This window comes from Beta vulgaris, chromosome 9 (genome assembly GCF_026745355.1).
Source record: "Beta vulgaris subsp. vulgaris cultivar EL10 chromosome 9, EL10.2, whole genome shotgun sequence".
Lineage (NCBI taxonomy): Eukaryota > Viridiplantae > Streptophyta > Magnoliopsida > Caryophyllales > Amaranthaceae > Beta > Beta vulgaris.
Window position 1 is genome coordinate 27,979,066 of NC_079210.1, and position 20,468 is coordinate 27,999,533.

General features: G+C 36.2%; 2 protein-coding genes across 2 annotated transcripts; one reads left to right on the forward strand and one right to left on the reverse strand.

Annotated features, from left to right (window-relative positions):
• Positions 1–1,942: 1,942 nt before the first annotated feature.
• On the forward strand, positions 1,943–2,701 carry LOC125493559 (uncharacterized). The gene has a single exon (XM_048637022.1). The coding sequence runs from the start codon at positions 1,943–1,945 to the stop codon at positions 2,699–2,701; it is 759 nt and encodes a 252-aa protein (XP_048492979.1).
• A 16,511-nt stretch (positions 2,702–19,212) lies between these two features.
• Positions 19,213–19,761, reverse strand: LOC104893262 (protein IQ-DOMAIN 13-like). Its single transcript, XM_048636723.2, has 2 exons — positions 19,537–19,761; positions 19,213–19,422 (listed from the first exon to the last, which is right to left on the reverse strand). The coding sequence occupies exons 1-2, from the start codon at positions 19,714–19,716 to the stop codon at positions 19,228–19,230; spliced, it is 375 nt and encodes a 124-aa protein (XP_048492680.1). The 5' UTR covers positions 19,717–19,761; the 3' UTR covers positions 19,213–19,227.
• Between the last annotated feature and the right edge of the window lie 707 nt (positions 19,762–20,468).

Below are 20,468 nucleotides of genomic sequence, written 5' to 3' on the forward strand. Positions count from 1 at the left end.
ATCATGCAAAGGTCTTCACCATGATATTCATACCCCTCGCGAAATTTGTCTTCGAGGAAATGTGCTAGGAAGTCTTAAATGGTGTTGCCTTTAATGGATTCATGAGAACAAAAATTTAAGTCAAATTCGACCAACATTACTATCCAGTTGGAGACTTTTTGTATAAGAACTTGAGAAGGTGTATTCGCAACGCTATGTATATTATGTGAGTGAGTAACATTAGTGTCTAAGATTCTTACCCATACTAGTGCAAGGCAATGTTTTCTAAGGGAGTGTAATGGGATTCATAATCTAAGAGCTTTTTTATTAAGGTATATATAGTAAATGGCACACTCTTCTGCTAACATTGCCCCAACGGCGATCTTAGTCACAATTGAATAGAGTCTTAAAGGTAAGTCGGGTAAAGCAGGTGCTAAGACAGGTGGATTTGGATAGATATTCTTTCGCTTTGTCAAAGGTTTTTTTGGCAATCCTCATCCCATTTGGCAGCAACACTCTTTTTAATCTTTTTAAAGATGGGCTCACACACCATGGTAAGTTTAAACATGTACATACTGACACGAGTTCACTTATTATGTCACTTATTATGAGTTCCACTGGATGTAATTTTTGATGTCTCCAAGGTTTTGGTTGAAACTCTTTTATAGCAACAGGTTGTTGCTCTTAAGTTTCATGAGAGGATGAGGAGCCTTGTTCATTTGTTCCTCTTTCAGCAATTGTTGAATCAGTTCCTTTAATATTTTGGTTCTCTGTAGCAATAGGAACAACTCCATCATATTGAGGAACGAGAAAAACCTTCTTATCAAAATTTTCATCTACTTCGTTCCTTTCCTCTTTTATTCCTTCTTCCTCAATTTAATATGTATCTTTTTCATTTGAATGAACCAAGCCTATTTCAAATTCATCAACCTGCTTGGATTACAATTTTCAGATGCATCAAAGCTTATATGTACACTTTCTTCAACACACATAGTTCTTTAATTGTAAACTCTATGAGCCTTACTATGTAATGAATATCCTATAAATATTGCTTCATCACTCATTGCATCGAATTTTTCAAGATTATCTTTCCCATTATTATGAACAAATTAAAACATTTACAACCAAATGTTCTGAAATGTGTAATATTGGTTTTTTTTTTTATAAAAACATAGCTCATAAAGAGTTTTGTTAATGATAGGTCTCATCATGACACGATTTATTATGTGACAAGCAGTATTAACAACCTAAACCCAAAAGTTCCTTGGAAGTTCACTAGCAATTAGCATCGTCCTAGCCATTTCCTCCAAACTCCTATTTTTCCTTTCTACAACACCAATTTGTTGTTGTGTCTTAGGGGCAGAAAAATTATGATCCAGGGCCATGGTTTCTTCTTAAATTTTCAAATTCTTTGCCATGATATTGTCTAATATGCATCAATTTGTGACCACGCAAATGGTGAACTCTTATTGCAAAGATAAGGAACACATCATAAGTCTCATCCTTGCTAAAGAGAAAAATAACCCAAGTATATCTTGAATAGTCATCAACAATAACTAGCACATATCTCTTACCACTTCTAGTTTGAATTTGTTGGAAGTCAACTTTAATTATTAGAAATACTATTATTGACATTTACTATAATTAACTATTAGTAAATTAAGTAGTGGATGAAATTGAGAAGGATTGTCATCCATGGAATGTTTAGCATATGGAAATATTATAAATGTAGTTTATATCTGTTGTAACATATATGATTAGAAATAAGAGTGAATAAAGAGTAGAATAAAGGAGAAACGCATGTGAGAAAAGTTATATACAATAAACTAGTATTTTGTTACTTTGGGTTGTAACCCGTATTAGTTTCTCCCAATATATATTGTTTATATTAAGTTGAGTTAGTAATTTGTAAGTTCTAACTCTAACATTTGGCACCAGAGCCAGTTTATCAAAATATATAATAATGTCTATCAACTTTGTTCAGCCTCAAGTACCCCAGTTAGCAAAAGACCAATATGAAGAATGGTGTATTAAGATGAAAGCATTATTTGGTTCCCAAGATTTGTGGGAAATCGTTAGCGATGGTTTCGAAGAACCATCAGATAGTGAAAAGGCTTTATATACGCCACAACAGAAGATTGAGTTGAAAGAAATTCATAAAAAAGATCAAAGGGCGTTATTTTTAATATACGCTAGGATGGACAAAGAGACATTCACAAAAATATCAAGTGCAACATCAAGCAAAGAAGCATGGAATTCTGTTGTGACAATATTTAAAGGGGTTGAGCGTGTACGTAAAATTTGTTTGCAAACATTACGAGGAGAATTTGAGGAAATCAAGATGACTGAGAATGAGTCGATTTCAGTTTATTTTAGTCGCCTCCTATCAAATGTTAATCAACAAAAACAGAATGGAGAAAAGATTGAAGATTACAAAGTCGTTGAGAAAGTGCTCCGATCATGCAATAAGAAATTTAATCATGTATTACCTGCAATAGAAGAATCTAAAGACACTGACAAATTATCAGTAGAAGAGCTTCTTGGATCGCTCCAAGTTCATGAGCAAAGAATTTTGAAACAGAATGATGGGCCTATTATGCTAGAGCAGGCACTTGAATCAAAATTAACTCTAGAAAAACAAAACGGTAACCAACAAAGAGGTGGTTTTCGTGGACGTGGTAGAGGTCGGAGTAATTATCGACCTCGTAATCAAAACAATTAGAAGAATTTCATTCATGGAAAAGGATCATAAAGAGGAGGTAAGACTTTCAATGAACGTGGAAATGCAAAAGACGTTCAGTGTTTTAATTATTAAAAATTTGGGCATTATGTATCCGATTGTTGGCATAAACATAACAATCAAGGTAATCGATTGAATTTTGCTGAATCATCGCAAAGTAATGAAGATATTCCGACATTGTTGCTAGCACACGAAGAAGCTAGTAATCAAGAAGATATGTGGTTTTTCGATTCTGGAGCTAGTAACCACATGTGTGGCAGAAAAGAATTTTTTATTGAACTCGATGAAAAGATCCAAGGAAATGTTAGTTTGGGTGATTCATCCAAACTACAAGTTGCAGTAAAGGGAAAATACAAATTGTTCTGAAGAATGGGAATGAAGAATTTATTTCAAATGTTTATTATGTGCCTAATATGAAAAGTAACATACTAAGTATTGGGCAACTTATTGAAAAAGGATATATTGTGCATATTGAAGGTAGTAATTTTATCCTTAAAGATACTAGAGGAAGACTCTTTTCTCAATTAAAAATGGCGAAGAATCGCATGTTTCCGCTGCAACTCAACATCAATGTACAAAAATGTTTTTATGGTGTCATGGAAAATGAGTCATGGAAATGGCTTTTACGTTTTGGGCATTTGCATTTCAATGGCTTGAAACTTCCCCAGTCAAAGAATATGGTACATGGATTGCCGCCATTGAAGACCCTAAACATGTTTGTAAAATATGCACGACTACCGAACAAGCTATACTTCCGTTCAAGAAGGGATTCTCAAGGAGAGCAAAAGCACCGCTAAAATTGGTACACACAGATATATGTGGACCACTGGAACCAATATCCCTCGGAGGTAACCGATACTTCATTACCTTCATTGATGATTATAGCAGGAAATTGTGGGTGTATATGTTAAAGACGAAATCGGCTGCATTTGATACGTTTAGACAATTTAAGGCTCGAGTTGAGCTAGAAAGCGGACACAAGTTGAAAATTCTTAGGTCCGATCGAAGAGGTGAATATACATCGAATATTTTCAGGAATTTTTGTAGGGACAGAGGAATTTGACAACAATTTACAGCTTCTTATACTCCACAACAAAACGGGATTGCCGAAAGAAAAAAATCGGACAATTCTAGACATGACAAAAAGCATACTGAAAGAAAGAGAATTGCCGAAGCAATTTTGGGCTGAGATTGTTGCGTGGACGGCTCATATCCTAAATCGCAGCCCAACCAAGAGTGTTAAGAATATGACTCCGCAGGAAGCTTGGAGTGGTGAAAAACCAAGTATTGAACATCTAAAAATATTTGGGTGTGTAGCGTATACTCAAATACCCGAGGCAAAGAGGAAAAAATTAGATGATCGAAGTAAAAAATGCTTCATTGGATGCAGTACACAATCCAAAGCTTATAAGTTATACAATCCAACCACTGGAAAGGTGATTGAGAGTAGAGATGTAAATTTTTGTGAAGGAGAATCATGGAAATGGGATAACAATGAAACTGAAAAAGATGAGGTTATATTTGATGAATACAACGATGTTACTGAAACGAGCTTTGAAAACGCTCAAGAGAAGAATCCAAGTCGCAACAATGAATCACCATCATCACCTAACGAATCATCACCGAAAACACCTGTCAAGATGAGAAGCTTGAGAGATATTTATGAAGAGACAAATGAAATTAACGAAGTAGATTTATTTTGTCTATATGCAGACCACGAACCTATCACGTTTGATGCAGCTATTGAAAGAAAGGAATGGAGATCTGCTATGAAAGATGAAATAAATGCAATTGAGAAAAATGATACTTGGAAATTGACTACTCTGCCAAAGGGCCAAAAAGCTATCGGAGTAAAATGGGTTTACAAAATAAAGAGAGGCGCTAATGGAGGTATTGAAAGATACAAGGCACGACTTGTAGCAAAAGGTTACAAACAAAAATATGGTGTTGATTATGAAGAAGTATTTGCTCCCGTAGCTCGTTTAGACACTGTGAGAATGTTAATATCATTAGCAGCACATCATAAATGGAAGATATATCAACTTGATGTAAAATCTGCATTTCTTAATGGAATTCTTGATGAAGAAGTTTACGTGGAACAACCAGAAGGTTATGTAATGGAAGGAGAAGAAAATAAAGTGTATCGTTTGAAAAAGGCGCTTTATGGATTAAAGCAAGCACCTCGTGCTTGGAACTCACGCATTGATGGATATTTGATTCATAATGGTTTTGTTAAGTGTCCATATGAACATGCACTGTATGTGGAAAAGGAAGGTAACAATGTTCTCATAGTCTGCTTATATGTCGATGATCTATTGTTCACTGGAAGTGATCAGGGCATGTTTGATGAATTCAAGGCTACAATGTTCAAGGAATTTGAAATGACTGATTGTGGTCTTATGAATTTCTTTCTCGGCATAGAAGTAAGTCAATGTGAAGATGGCATTTTCATTTCTCAGAAGAAGTATGCAAATGAGCTTCTTGAGAAATTTAATATGACCTCATGTAAACCTATAAGCACTCCTGTTGCAACCAGGATATAAAGATGACAAAGGTTGGAGAAGGGAAGTTAATTGATCCAACTTTGTACAAAAGTTTAGTTCGAAGTCCTAGATATTTGACTATAACCAGACCCGACATTGTATATGGAGTTGGGCTTGTGAGCAGATATATGGAGAGCCCTAAAGAATCTCATTGGTGTACGGCGAAGAGAATAATGAGGTATATAAAAGGTACATTAGATTTTGGAATGCTTTATCATTTTGGAGATGAAGCACATTTGTTCGGTTATTCTGATAGTGATTGGGCTGGAGACCAAGATGAGAGAAAAAGCACAACAGGATATGCATTTTATATAGGTTCAACTGCTTTTACGTGGTGTTCTAAAAAACAATCCGTTGTATCTTTGTCAAGTTGCGAAGCAGAATATATAGCAGCCTCATCTGGTGTATGTGAAGCGATATGGTTAAGAAATATCTTGAAGGAACTTGATCATATTCAAGATGGGCCAACTAAAATATATGTCGACAATGTGTCAGCTATAAAACTTGCCAAAAATCCAGTACAACATGGAAGAAGCAAGCATATAGATACAAGGTTTCATTTTCTTCGAGATCAAGTAAAGCAGGGCACGATCGTCCTTGAGTATTGTAATACCACAGAGCAAGTTGCAGATATCTTCAAGAAGCCATTAGCTCATGATATTTTCCGAAAACTAAGAGGGATGCTCGGAATAATAATTAAAGTTTGAGGGGGCGTGTTGGAAGTCAACTTTAATTATTAGAAATACTATTATTGACATTTACTATAATTAACTATTAGTAAATTAAGTAGTGGATGAAATTGAGAAGGATTGTCATCCATGCAATGTTTAGCATATGGAAATATTATAAATGTAGTTTATATCTGTTGTAACATATATGATTAGAAATAAGAGTGAATAAAGAGTAGAATAAAGGAGAAACGCATGTGAGAAAAGTTATATACAATAAACTAGTATTTTGTTACTCTGGGTTGTAACCCGTATTAGTTTCTCCCAATATATATTGTTTATATTAATTTGAGTTAGTAATTTGTAAGTTCTAACTCTAACATTTGGCACAAGAGCCAGTTTATCAAAATATATAATAATGTCTATCAACTTTGTTCAGCCTCAAGTACCCCAGTTAGCAAAAGACCAATATGAAGATTGGTGTATTAAGATGAAGATTTGTGGGAAATCGTTAGCGATGGTTTCGAAGAACCATCAGATAGTAAAAAGGCTTTATATACGCCACAACAGAAGATTGAGTTGAAAGAAATTCATAAAAAAGATCAAAGGGAGTTATTTTTAATATACGCTAGGATGGAAAAAGAGACATTCACAAAAATATCAAGTGCAACATCAAGCAAAGAAGCATGGAATTCTCTTTTGACAATATTTAAAGGGGTTGAGCGTGTACAGAAAATTCGTTTGCAAACATTACGAGGAGAATTTGAGGAAATCAAGATGACTGAGAATGAGTCGATTTCAGATTATTTTACTCGCCTCCTATCAAATGTTAATCAACAAAAACAGAATGGAGAAAAGATTGAAGATTACAAAGTCGTTGAGAAAGTGCTCCGATCATGCAATAAAAAATTTAATCATGTATTACCTGCAATAGAAGAACCACACACTATTTGAGTTAATTATTCAATAAAAATATAATAAATTGCATATATAACCTACAACTAATAAAAGACAATAACAATTATAAAATAACACATAAAGAAAACTATAAGACCAATTTTAGGGATTATAAATATAGAAATATCTGCACTTATCACCATTACAATTCATTGATAATGTATTCGTAGCTGAAGGATTTGAGCATAATCTCTTTAGTATTTGTCAATTTAGTGACAAGGAAAATGTTTTTATATTTAATAGTAAAACTTGCTTAATCGTTAACATGAACTCTAAAAATGTCATATTATGAGGAACAAGAAAAGGGAACACTTATATTATGGATCCATATATCACACAAACATGCTTTATGCATTGGAAGATTTCACGCGCGTGTGGCTGACATTTGCTTGGTACCAATGCTAGGTTATAATGGTACCATTCTCCAAAAATATTGATACTTTGGTACCAGTCCTGATAACAATTCGATACCAATGTCAGGTTATAATGGTACCATTGTGTTTTATTTTGGGTATTTGAGTCTTTTTTGGACTCAAACCGTTGGTTACCAAGCCTTTCTCATCATGTTTGCATGCAACTTTTTGCATGCTATGAGCTTGTTCGACCACCTGCATTATATTTGTTGGGAGTATCTCCGGTGCTCTCTTAGAATTATACTCTTTACTGCTTGTTTTTTTTTCTGAGTGCAGTAAACAGTGAATGTTGATGCTCTGCTGGCTAGAATTTTTGCAAAGTGATTTTCAGATTCGTGCCTATAACTATAATTCTATAAAAATAAACATGGAGTACTCTGGCAAGAATCTGATTTAGATTTTAAAATGTTTTGCTTCCTATCTCTAGTAGCCTATTAACTTTTTACTTTAACTCACTGGCAATATGTGGAATTATTTCTTGCTGAACAATTCAAATATTTGATAAGGTTGGTCGGCTACAATTCATGTGTTAGTAAGATTATTCCTGGATCCAACCTATGATTAGTTTTCTATTCTCAATCTTAATTGACTAAAATCTTTGTAATTGGACCATATTATTTGTTGGCATTTATTTCAGACTGAAATATGATTAGAGAAGTGATCATTAAACTCTTAGCTCAAATATTCACCACCACGATCGGATCGCAGTGCTTTGATTGTTTTGCCAAGCTGGTTTTGGACTTCATTCTGGAATTCTTTGAAGTTTTCAAATGATTCCGACTTATGCTTCATTAAATAGATATATCCATATCTACTTAAATCGTCCGTGAAAGTAATGAAGTATCCAAACCCTCCCCTAGCTTTTGTGCTCATTGGTCCACATACATCAGTATGTATTAGGCCCAATAGATCACTGGCCCTTTCACCCTTTCCAGTAAAAGGTGACTTTGTCATTTTACCCATTAAACATGATTCACACACATCAAATGGCTCAAAGTCAAAAGATGTTAGAAGTCCATCTTTATGTAACTTCTGAATGCGTTTCGCGTTTATGTGTCCTAAACGACAATGCCATAAGTAAGTAGGATTAGAATCGCTTGATCTATGTTTTTTGCTGTCTATGTTAAGGACATCTTTGTCTAAGTCTAGGAGATATAGACCATTAGACCTTTTAGCAGTGGCATAAAACATTGAATTCAAATAAACAGAGAAACAACCTTTCTCAATTGTAAATGAAAACCCTTCATTATCCAAAACAGGAATAGAAATAATATTTTTGGTAATAGCAGGAACGTAATAACAATTATTAAGCTCTAATATTAATCAAGAAGGCAAAGGTAGACTATAAGTCCCAACTGCAACGGTGACAACTCTTGCACCATTTCCAACTCGCAGTTCCACCTCTCCTTTAGTCGAGGTTCTACTCTTTCTTAGTCCCTACACATTCGAAGTAATGTGAGAAACACAACCGGTATCAAATACCCAAGAAGTAGATGTTGCCAAGGTTCTACTCTTTCTTAGTCCCTGCAACGGCGGCAACTCTTTGCCTTTGCTTGTGGCTTACTAGCAGTCTTAGTGGCAACTTGCTTGTCCTTATCTTGCTTTTTCTTGCCAACCCATTCTTTCTTAAAACCCTTTCCCTTTTGAACCATAAGAACTTCCTTCTTAGGTACAACAGTGATGTTTTGCTCGGCAGTCATGAGCATCCCATGTAACTCAGCAAGGGTTTTCGACACCCCATTCATATTGAAGTTCAAACGAAACGTATTGAACCCATCATGAAGTGAGTGTAGAATGTTGTCAGTAGCCAACTCTTGGCTATAAGGAAAGCCCAACCTCTCCATGGCTTCGAAATAACCAATCATTTCGAAGACATGAGTGGCGACCGGCTTGCCTTCAACTAACGAACACTCAAGAATAGCCTTGTGAGTTTCATACCTCTCTATCCGAGCTTGTTGTTGAAACATGGTTTTCAACTGTCGGATAATGCTATAGGCATCCAAGCTTGCAAACCTCTTTTGAAGGCTTGGTTCCATAGCTGCTAGCATAAGGCAAGTAACAATTACTTACCTTTCTACAATGGCCTTATGGGCCTCTTTGTCAGCATCAGTAGAGGTATTAGTTAAAACTAGGATCGGGGTTTCAAGAACATCCTCTCGACCTTCGGACCTAAGAACAATTCTTAGATTCCTTTCCCAATCAAGGAAGTTGTTCCCGTTCAATTTATCCTTCTCAAGGATTGAACGTAAGTTAAAAGGTGAATTATTGTTACCAGACATGCTATCTACATAAAAGATGCAAAAGTAATAAGCAAGTATGTTTATCATAATAGCTTTTAACAAATTTTAAACCATTTAAAATAAAAGCTATGCACTTGACCAATTTTAACGTGTCCCCTTTTTGAATCAAGTGGTTCTAAGATCCTATCAAACATGATTTATAATTGGACTTTGCCTCAACTTAAAACCAAGTTTAAAAGGTAAGTAAACTCCTTTTATTATATTACAACATTGTAATCTTAGTTAATGGGTGTTGCTAAGGTGATTACGTCCCAGGTAAGGAAGTTACCCACAACGGGGGAGAGCCTTCCTAATCCTAGACAGAGCTTGTCACCCAAACACAAAACCCAAAACTTTGCTACAAAATCCAAAACCGTTTTGATGATTTTGTTGGGCCAAACCAAACTAAACTTGCAAATTTGGAAATTTACTCTACTTAGCCCAAGCTTGAAAGTAATACTCTGCTTTGGCAGAACCTATTACTAACGATCAAGTTTTAGTAGGTGTTTATTTGGAATAGCAAAAACCCAATATTTATTTAAGGGACCTAAGTAAATTATTATGTTGATTTAATTACCAGTGAACATTAAAATAATTAAATCACAAGCATAATAAACTTAGAAAGCATTTAAAAGTAATATTTAAATGCATAAAATAAAATGTATCCTAGTATGGCCCCTAAACCTAAAGACTACTCTTTATGGCTCCCTTGTTGAATCACCATGGATCTCCATCCTTGTGCTTCATAGGATAAGATTGAATCACCATTCTTCTTATTAATACTTGAATAAATATTTTGGAATTATAAACTAAAATATTACAAAAATACCAACGATGCGTAGATCGTATTTAGATTATAAAAATACATTAACGATACGCAGATCGTATATTCTATCCAAGTTTTGGGCCATACTAGTCACCGCATGCATTCATAATATCATATATATAAAACATACATTTTAATCAATTATTAAAATAAATTATCATGTTTTAACAACTTTAAAACATAATAACACCATGAAGATTTAATCTCACATTAAATCCTATGGTTGGTACCTCTAGACAAAATTTAATCATATTAGAATTTCATCTCACAAAGGCTTTAAAATATTAATCTAACAAATTTAATCATATTAAACTTAAAGAGAAATTAAAGCAATTGTAGGCACCACACATAAATTAATCATATAAAAAAAAACTTAACATGATGACTAACCACATAAAAAGGCATGAAAGAGTTAATCAACTATTAATACTAACAACCTAAAATGTAATTAACATCATAAAAAAATAATAAAAAAATAGTTACTAACTCCTTAGTAACCCCCTTTAAAATTAACTAGTCAATTATCACATATAATTAACTAATAAAATTAAAACTCATTATTTTAATTCAATTATGACTTAAATATAAAATTAATCACCATTGATTAATCAATTCGCAATATTGGAATATACTCAAAAAAAAAAAAAAAAAAAAAAAAGCAGGCTGCCAAGGCAGCAGTGAACACTGCCACCTCAGCGCCGGCCACCACCACGACTACCAGCAACCACCGCGCGCAACAGGTTCAGTCACCACCGGCGGTGCTGGCGGCTACGGCAATACGCGACAACAGCAACCTGCGCGGCAGCAGCAACGCCCAGTCGCACGAAGTAACCCGCGTGCCACCACCACGCCGGCCACAGTCCAGCGGCGCCTCTGCCACCATGCCGGGCGACTTCCGATCGGTCGGCGAATTCCGACGGTCCTTCCCCCTTTCCCTTTCAATTATCAACAACCCTTGTGCATAATTGAATGGAAGTTACAATAAATTGATTTAGGGAAAAAATTAGGGTTCATAGGTTTTTTATTTAAAAAAAAAACATGAACTAACACACAAGATCTGATATTTTGTGATGTGAGATTTCAATTTTGAGTATATATATATATATATATATATATATATATATATATATATATATATATATATATATTATATATATATATATATATATATATATATATATATATATATATATATATATATATATATATATATATATATATATATATATATATATTTTGCAGGTGAAGAAAGCTAATGAATTCGGGTTGTTAATGGGCTAGAGTGAGAGATATGAATTATGATATTTGTTATCATGCTATACTTTATGACATTTGTAATTTCGTTATTTTGATAACTTGGGTTGTGAGAGGTTTATAACCTCACTTTGGATGATATTTGGAGAATTAACCTTTAGTTATGATAATTAGACAACCTTTTATTATGGTAAGAAAGTAATACTCCGCTAGACAGTATTTCCGCTATTGTCTAATGATCTGTAAACTAAGCATATTTTAGAAATTATAATTTAAAATACCGGAGATGTTACAGTTGGTATCAGAGCAAAACGTTCCAAAAACTCTCTCCAGAGTTGCTACAAGTTCCTCGTGAAATTTATAGTTTTGAAACTTAGGTTTTTGCTTAGCTTAGGCTTCAAGACAAGTGCTTTAGAGTGAGTTACTTAGGTAGGAAGAAAACCAATATGGCCTTGGGAAATATTTTCGCTTAAATTTATATGACTTATATGCTATGTGTTTACTTGTGTGCTAAATATGTGTTTGGTGGTAATTATTTAACCACCAAGGGTTCATTTGTCATTTTGCAAGATGATGTCCAGGTTTGACAATGAGAGGGCTCGCAAACAAGCTCGAAAAGAAGCTGCCAAGATCCGTCGTCGTGCCTTAAAAAATGCACTTATATCGTTGGCAAGCTCGAGTGGCACCCATCATACTCCAACGCCGGCAAACAGTCAATCAGTGTTCGACAGGTTTGACCATCATCGTCCACCTCATTATGACAGGATTGTAGACCCAGTTGCTTTAGAGAACTGGTTAAGGGAGATCGAGAAGTTGTTCGATGCAATAGCGTGTCCGGAGACTGAGAAGGTGCCTATAGGTACCTATTACCTGAAGCAAGAGGCGGATAATTAGTGGAGTACTGCTAAAGTTGTAATACCAGCCTTGCCTGGGTTTGGGTGGGAATTCTTCAAGGAGAAACTCAAGGAGAGGTTCTATCCAGATGAACTTAGATGGAAAAAGCACGAGGAATTTTTAGGGTTATCTCAAGGTTCGATGTCGGTGCAGGAATATACCGACAAGTTCACCGAACTATCTAGATTTGCCCCACATATAGTGCCCGATGAAGTTGAACGTCTCAAACGTTATGTGAAAAAGATGAACCCACGTTTCAAGACCGTTGTGTTGGGATCTTCTGTATCCACTTTTTAGAAGGCTTATGAGAAAGCCTTGAGTATGTATGCTTCAATGAAACAGGAAGAAGAAGCTGCAAAAGCCCAAGCTGCAAAAAAAGCCTACTGTATTCACATTCCAGAATGCTAGTAAGAAACCGAAGTTTGAAATCAATACTTATGGTAACAAGGATGGATACTATCAAGGATCATACCCCTCTCGTTAGGCTCGACATTCTATTTGTCCGAGGTGCAACAAGCCCTAGCACCCGGGTAAAACATGTGAGGGAAACCCCATCGTCTATTTTCACTATAAGGAACTTGGGCACAAATCTTTTCCGTGTCCTAAAAAGGCTGACAACAATGTTCCTGGAAAAGTCATAACACGACTTGCTCTAATTCCAAACCATATCTACGTTATGATGCGCAAGGAGGCAAAGACTCATCCCGATGTCATAACTGGTACTTTCCTCGTAAACTCTGTTCCTGCTTATGTTCTATTTGATTCCGGCGCAACTGTTTCTTTTGTGTCTGCCGATTTTGTAAAGAGAGCAAACTTGACTACGCTGTCCCCGTGAGGTACCAAATATCTCTTCTCACTGGAGAAATTTATCCTTGTAATCTTGAGTATAAGGATGTCTCAATATCCCTTATGGGGTCCGAGTTTCAAGCAGACTTGAAATAATTTGATCTTAAAGAATTTGACGTAATTCTTGGAATAGATTGGTTAAGTAAATATCGAGCAAGCATTCATTGTCGAGATAAAAAATTGACGCTTAAGGGCCCAAATTGAAACCGAATCTCATATAGTGGAATTAATGTGAAGGTGGGTATCAAATGAGTATCTTCTCTAAAGTTTAAGAAAATGTGTCATAGGGGTGAACAAGTGTTCATATGCATGGTAAAAGTCCTCTCTCTTGAGGAGCAACTTGAGAACATCCGCATTTTCCGTGAGTATCCGGACATCTTCCTCGAAGAATGACCTGGTATACCCCCTGAGAGAGCTGTTGAGTTCGGCATTGATCTAATACCGGGTACTGCTCCTTTATCCAAGGCATCATATATAATGTTACCAGCTGAGCTGCAAGAGTTGAAGACGTAGCTACAAGAGTTGATTGATAAGGGTTTTATAAGGCCGACTGTCCCGCCATGGGGAGCTCACATCATGTTCGTTAAAATGTAAGATGGGAGTATGCGCTTGTGTATAGTCTACAAGGAGCTTAATAAAGTGACTGTCAAGAACAAATATCCGCTACCTCGGATAGAAGATTGGTTCGATCAACTAAAGGGTGCTGGAGTATTTTCAAAGATTGATTAGAGATCAGGATACCATCAGATTCCAGTAAGGAAAGAAGACATCCCCAAAACTGCATTCCGTACTAGATATGGAGATTACGAATTTGAAGTTATGCCATTTGGTTTAACAAATACCCCGTGTTTATGGAACAAATTAATCGTTCATTTCATGAACTATTCGATACATGTGTAGTTGTTTTCATAGATGACATTTTGGTGTACTCGAGGGACGCGAAAGAGCATGAGAAATATCTTAGGATGGTATTGGATGTAATGAGGAAGCAAAAGCGGTATGCAAAGTTGTCTAAGTGTGAGTTTTAGTTGAAGGAGGTATCATTTTCGGGCCATGTAATCACGAAGGAAGGGATAAAAGTGGATCCATCAAAGGTCAAGGTTGTGGTCGAATGGGAGAGTCCAAAGAATGTGTCTGAAGTAAGGATTTTTTTGGGTCTCGTTGGTTATTATCGGCGCTTTGTTAAGCATTTTTCAAAGATTGTACGACTGTTGACCAAGCTGCTACAGAATGACTGTAAATATCAGGGGACAAAAGATTGTGAAGGAGCCTTTGAAGAGCTAAAGAAGAAGCTTACTACCGCTCCAATTCTCACCTTACCGACATAAGGGGTGGAATTGGAGGTGTACAGTGACACATCAATGAATGGTCGAGGTTGTGTGCTTATGCAGCAAGGCAAAGTCATAGCATATGCTTCGAGACAACTGAAAATTCATGAAAGAAACTACCCAACTCATGACCTCGAGTTAGTTGCGATCGTGTTTGCTCTGAAAATCTGGAGACATTACTTATACGGGGTTCCTTGTAAGATTTCACTAATCACAAAGAGCTTAAAATAAATCTTCACGCAGCGCGATCTGAACTTGAGGCAAAGAAGGTGGTTATAACTTATCAAAGAATACGACTTATAGTTGGACTATCATGAGGGTAAGGCTAATGTGGTGGCTGATGCTCTGAGTTGTAAGGTCAAACACTCACTTAATGCAGCCATGATCTTACCCAAGGACTTATGTGAAGAGTTTACAAAATTGGAGATTGAGGTGGTCCCGCATGGAGAAGTATTTGCATTGTTGGGGGCCATGAGTGTTGATCCTGAGTTGTATCAAGAATTGAGGAGTCAACAAATAAATGATCCAAAGCTAGAGAAAATCCGAGAACTAAAGGGGAAAGGTAGCTAGTTGAAGGTTTTGAAGTATGTGCGGATGGAAGTTTAAAGTTCATAGGTCGATGGTGCGTTCCTGATTTTGAAGACCTTAAGAGAAAGATTTTTTGAAGAAGCTCATATAACCCCCAACTCTGTCCATCCGGGTAGTAATAAACTTTATAAAGATCTTAAGGTGAACTTCTTGTGGCCGAATATGAAAAAGGAAATAGCCGAGTTTGTTGCAAGGTGTTTAACATGCAAGAAGGTGAAGATCGAACACCAGAGGTGATGTTATGATTTTATATAGAGTTTTTCTCCCCTACTTATATGCTAAAAGTGATGTTTATGGTGCTCTTAGGAGCCATTTTATACTAAATCTCTCCATCTAGTTGTGGTGAGTTGTCTTATGTTGTATTGCAGGTTTTAGGGAAATATTACCTACTTTATATCTGTTATATGACCGCTACAATGGATTAGAGAGGTTGGACGCTGAGTCCCAAGATCCCGAGGATGCTTTTTGGAACATTGAGCAATAGAAGAGCTAAGAAACAAGTGAATGCTGATCGGCCCAATACCATCGGGTGGTACAACCCGATAGGATCAGGCGGTACAGCCCAATCGGGCGCAGAAGCAAGACACGAATTTCTGTTGCGGGCCCGATCGGACGTTGAAGCCGAGTCGTAGTTCGCTGCTTCGCCCGATCGGGCGACATGGCCTAACAACATCGGGTGCCCCTATCAAATCTGATGCGCAGCTGCTGAACATTTAGGCCGCCCAATGACATCGGGTGGGTCAGCCCGATTTCATCGGGCGCCTATGATTTTGACCTGGTTTCTCTATGTTAGAGCGTGATGCTGTCGGGCGCCTTTGGCCCGATCACGCGACGTTACGCCACGCATTTTTTTAAATGAATACGTGGCTGATTTTCGAGACTTTTTCCTATTGATTTTTGGACTTGTATAAAAAGGAAAATTAGAATTATTAGAAGACATCTTGGTTTTTATTATTAGTTTTCTTTAGAGAGTGTTTCAAGAACCCTAATTTAGTGCTTTTTTATATCAATTCAAGATCGAACCTTTTTCTTATTCACATGTTCAATATAATTCGATAATCTTTCTCTATTACTTCTTCTACTGTTAATTAGATTCTTTTCTTAGTTATTTGCAATGTTTAAAACTATGAGTTTTTATATTAATTTTGTTATCGTTTTCATAATTATGAGTGAGTAGTTTTAATTCTAGGATTGTGGAGATCTATGCTTGCAATGAGGGATAGGTAGATTAGTTTGATTGCCTTGTAATTCAGGTGTTTCCTATGGTTGACTCTTCATGCTAGATTTATAAGTTAGGCCTGATTTATATTTCTATTGTGCAATACTGAATCTGATTATACCGTATAGGCTTTCAATTAGGCAAAGTGACCCTTGACCATGCGAGAGCGGCTAGGTGATCTTTGAGGGAGGTAATGTTCGAGAGAAATTACATGTGCCCTAGACAGTTTGACTTATTAGGTGGTTATTATTCGTCCTTGATTTCCTAAATTCTATGCATAGTGATCCATGAGTCTAGTGCTTTATTAATCGATTTTTACCTTCTTATTTAGTTTTGTTATTTGTTTAGTTTAGTAACACAACTCTATTCATCTGATGTTGTTAGTGTAATATTAGAGTTCAGATATAATAATATAACTTTCTTCCTGTGGATTCGATCCTGACTTCCCTGAACACTAGTTGGTGCTTAGTTTATAGGCAGTTACATGTACCGAGGCGCCCTCGCCGCTTTCACTATAAAAATACCCCCATCACGTTGTGCTCCAAATGGAGCGTATCTCCACCACCTACCCTAAGCAGCGTGCCGACGACACGTTGACCTCTCGCCCCATAGTGAATGGGGGTTAGTTACTATGTTTGCCCGGACCATTCCCGGTTTTGATGAGACTCGTTACAGCCGACTTTAGGCCCGACATTACTTGACTATCACTAGTGGAAAAAACTACATGTGCTACTTGTCAAGTGACCCAAGCACTTGTGAATATTTTAATATTAAAAATTCACAAGTGCTTGGGTTGACTAGTCCACCGGAGCACTTGATGTCAAGTGCTCCATTTGCCAAGTCAACCCAAGCACTTAAACTTGCACATAACCATAGCGCACTCTACTTTATTACTGTACTCAAGAACTCATAACTCCTTCGCTTCTGTCGTGCTACTCCCTTCCGTCGTGCTACTCGCTTCTCCATTGGACGTCAAATCTCACCAGAATTAGGTCAAAGGAGAGAGAAAAACGATGGAGTGGGTCAGAGATCAAGTCGAAGCATGCTATCAAATCAATTCAGATCAGACAACTTCTCAATCAAGCTGCTAGTCATGGTTCTTCCGTTTTTTCTTCTAAATCTGAATTTTTATCTACTCTTTTTTGTAGTTTTTGTTTTCACATTTGCATAATTTGTTGTTTATTATTGATCGATGTGTTCTTTTGTTGGTGAATTGTATATGAAAGTTGCTCAATTCAGGCCTGGTTTTAATTAGGGTTCTAGAAGTTTATATTTATACGATTTTTGGTTGGTTTAATAAAAAAATTGTTTCTTGAATGTTTTTTTTTTGGTTTGTAATGAGGATTTATTGATTTTTACCGCTAGTGGAAAAAACATCAAGTGCTCCAGGTAAAAATCATACAAGTGCTCCGTATTTGACCCGTAGCAGACCCCATACGAGCACTTGAGTATTTAACAAGTACTCCGGTTTTCAACCGGAGCACTTAGATTCACAAGTGCTCCGGTTGTCTTAAAAACCGGAGCACTTGTGAATTTTATATGTTCAAAACTCTTCTAGTGCTCCGGTTGATAAGAGAAAACTGGAGCACTTGTGAATCAAGTGCTCCGGTTTTGTCCTAGCAACTGGAGCACTTGAAATTTTTTTTTTAATAAAAAAAATTGTTGTTGTTGTTGTATAGTAGCAAGCATACAACAACAACACTACTTGGAATAATATGCAAGCAAATAAGCAGAACAAGAGAATAGTCTTCTGTTACTCTATTTGAAATCATTCTGGACTAGAAAATCACACTTCAGGCTGCCAACATTTAATTTGGACTCTCCAAAACATCAACATCAAATTCTATCATTAATTACTCTCCCTTTCTGGATTATATACAATGCAGATATACACTCATGCTGCAAAAAAAAAAAAGTAAAAAGAAAAGCAAATTACATTAGAAATCTGCCAAATTAGAGGAATATGACCTTATTCCAGCAGTTGTTGAACCTATTCAACTATTGACTGACCATCAGAAAATGAAATTTCTGACAGAGAATTTGCTATCTGACTAAGCTGCAGAATTGTTAATATTGAAAGAAGATCTACCGATCTTAGAAGTTTTAGGGATGACAAGTTTGAAAACTCTGACATAAGATTGGTTTATTATTCCTGCACAACAGAAGCTACAATAAGTGGTATGAACAGATTGTTTAATGTGACCATGTTACTGGTAATATAAACCGAAAAATAGAATTGTTTGGAACAACCCTAGGCCCTTTTTGTTCAGACAGTTCTTTCAGGGCCAATTCCAACACAAAAAATGACAATCTAAAGCTAAAATTTGTTTTGCCAGTAACTATTACAAAGGAAAATGCCACTTTACCATGCTTGATTTTGATTGTACACAAGATTTAAAAAGAGAGGAAGGGAATGAACAAAAATTTTCTTTCAGGGGATATTGAAATGGAAAGAAGGCAAAGAACACGAATTCCTTTCAATCCCATCCAGTTCATTCCTATTTAACTGACCAACAAAGAATTATTTTGAGTTCCTACTTACTAAACCAATCAACAAAACGCCAACTCTTTTCTTTCTATTCTCCTCCCTGGACCCTGCAGTATTAACTAATAAACACCAAACACTTTTCTATAAATGGTCAAGGTGTTTATATTAGCATTGCATGATGTCATTAATAAGGAAAGAAAATATCTCACATTAACGCCAGCTCTCCAAAGCAAGATAAACCCATTTTATGATATAAGCCAAAGAGATAAAGTACCTGATGGGAATATGCATAGGCCATTGCCCTTTCTCTCTTAACAATCGCATCATACTTCCTCTTCATTCTAGCCTCAATTTCTTGTTTAGTCAGCATGCTATCATCCCATTGATCCTGGTTCTCAGACTGCAAAAGGATTCATTTATTGACATAAAATCCAGGATTTTAATGCTGGTTGGGAATGGAATTGCTTGAATGGAGGGAATTATCACACAGAGAAAAACTGAACATGAAACTTACCATCCACTTAGAAAAGCTGCTCTCTAGGTCTTGCTCATTCTTATATGCAGCCTGACATTGTAGCACCTGATTTTCTAACATCTGAATTCGCCGTGACTGAATTTGATTTTGTATGCGAACCAGCATCTGCATGCATTTCAATGCATTTGCTGTTTGCCGCTTCACACTATGCCCTTTCATTACTCCTTGCAGCCTCACCAAACCTCTTAAAGCTCGAAAGCTCTTCCTTGCCTGTAGCACATGCGCAATAATCAGCAAGCGCCAACTTTCTAACAGCACTCTCTTAAGAAACAATTGAGTGCGAAAATAGATAAAGTGAAATTGATGGTCAAGCAAGTAAAGAATCAGTTGTCACTAACACTGTTTCATTCATTGAAAGCCAAACATCAGTTAATCTCCAACCATGAAAAACCAACACTACTAAGTTGATATAAAAAGTGATTCACTTGATTGGTTTTCACTTTTGGTGACCTAGAGATGGTCAAGGTGACTGCAACCTAAAGAAATGACCATTACAATCCAGCATAGATTTCTCACCTAAACTAGAAACGCCAGGGTTCACAGCCAATGTCAGGCCGAGGAAACAATCATCTGCCTTGCTGTCACAGTCCCACAAGTTCAGTTCAAGGTTTGGCTTTGTTTCTGTTAAACAAAATGGTGGTTAAACATCATAAAAAATTATAGAGAAGCAGGCATACAGATTTAAAGTACGTGTTTACAATGTATTTACAAATTAAATTCATAGAAACACAATCGATAACGAAGGAAGATAACTTGTCTCGAACTTTTTTGATTTCCTCAACAGTAAATGACGCATCCCTTGGTGTGTTGTAAACCTAATAAGATCAAATAAAGACAATTATATATATATATATATACCATAGCATGAAATTTTAGGTCACATTTTATTCTATATGTTGTTTAATAACTAC

Excerpts from the sequence above, each read along its gene's own strand:
- LOC104893262 (XM_048636723.2), bottom strand. The coding sequence starts at position 19,716 with ATGAAAGGGCATAGTGTGAAGCGGCAAACAGCAAATGCATTGAAATGC. Across the intron at positions 19,423-19,536 it reads GCAGCTTTTCTAAGTGGATG|TCTGAGAACCAGGATCAATG; the intron begins GTAAGTTTCATG and ends ATCCTTTTGCAG.
- LOC125493559 (XM_048637022.1), top strand. The coding sequence starts at position 1,943 with ATGTCTATCAACTTTGTTCAGCCTCAAGTACCCCAGTTAGCAAAAGAC.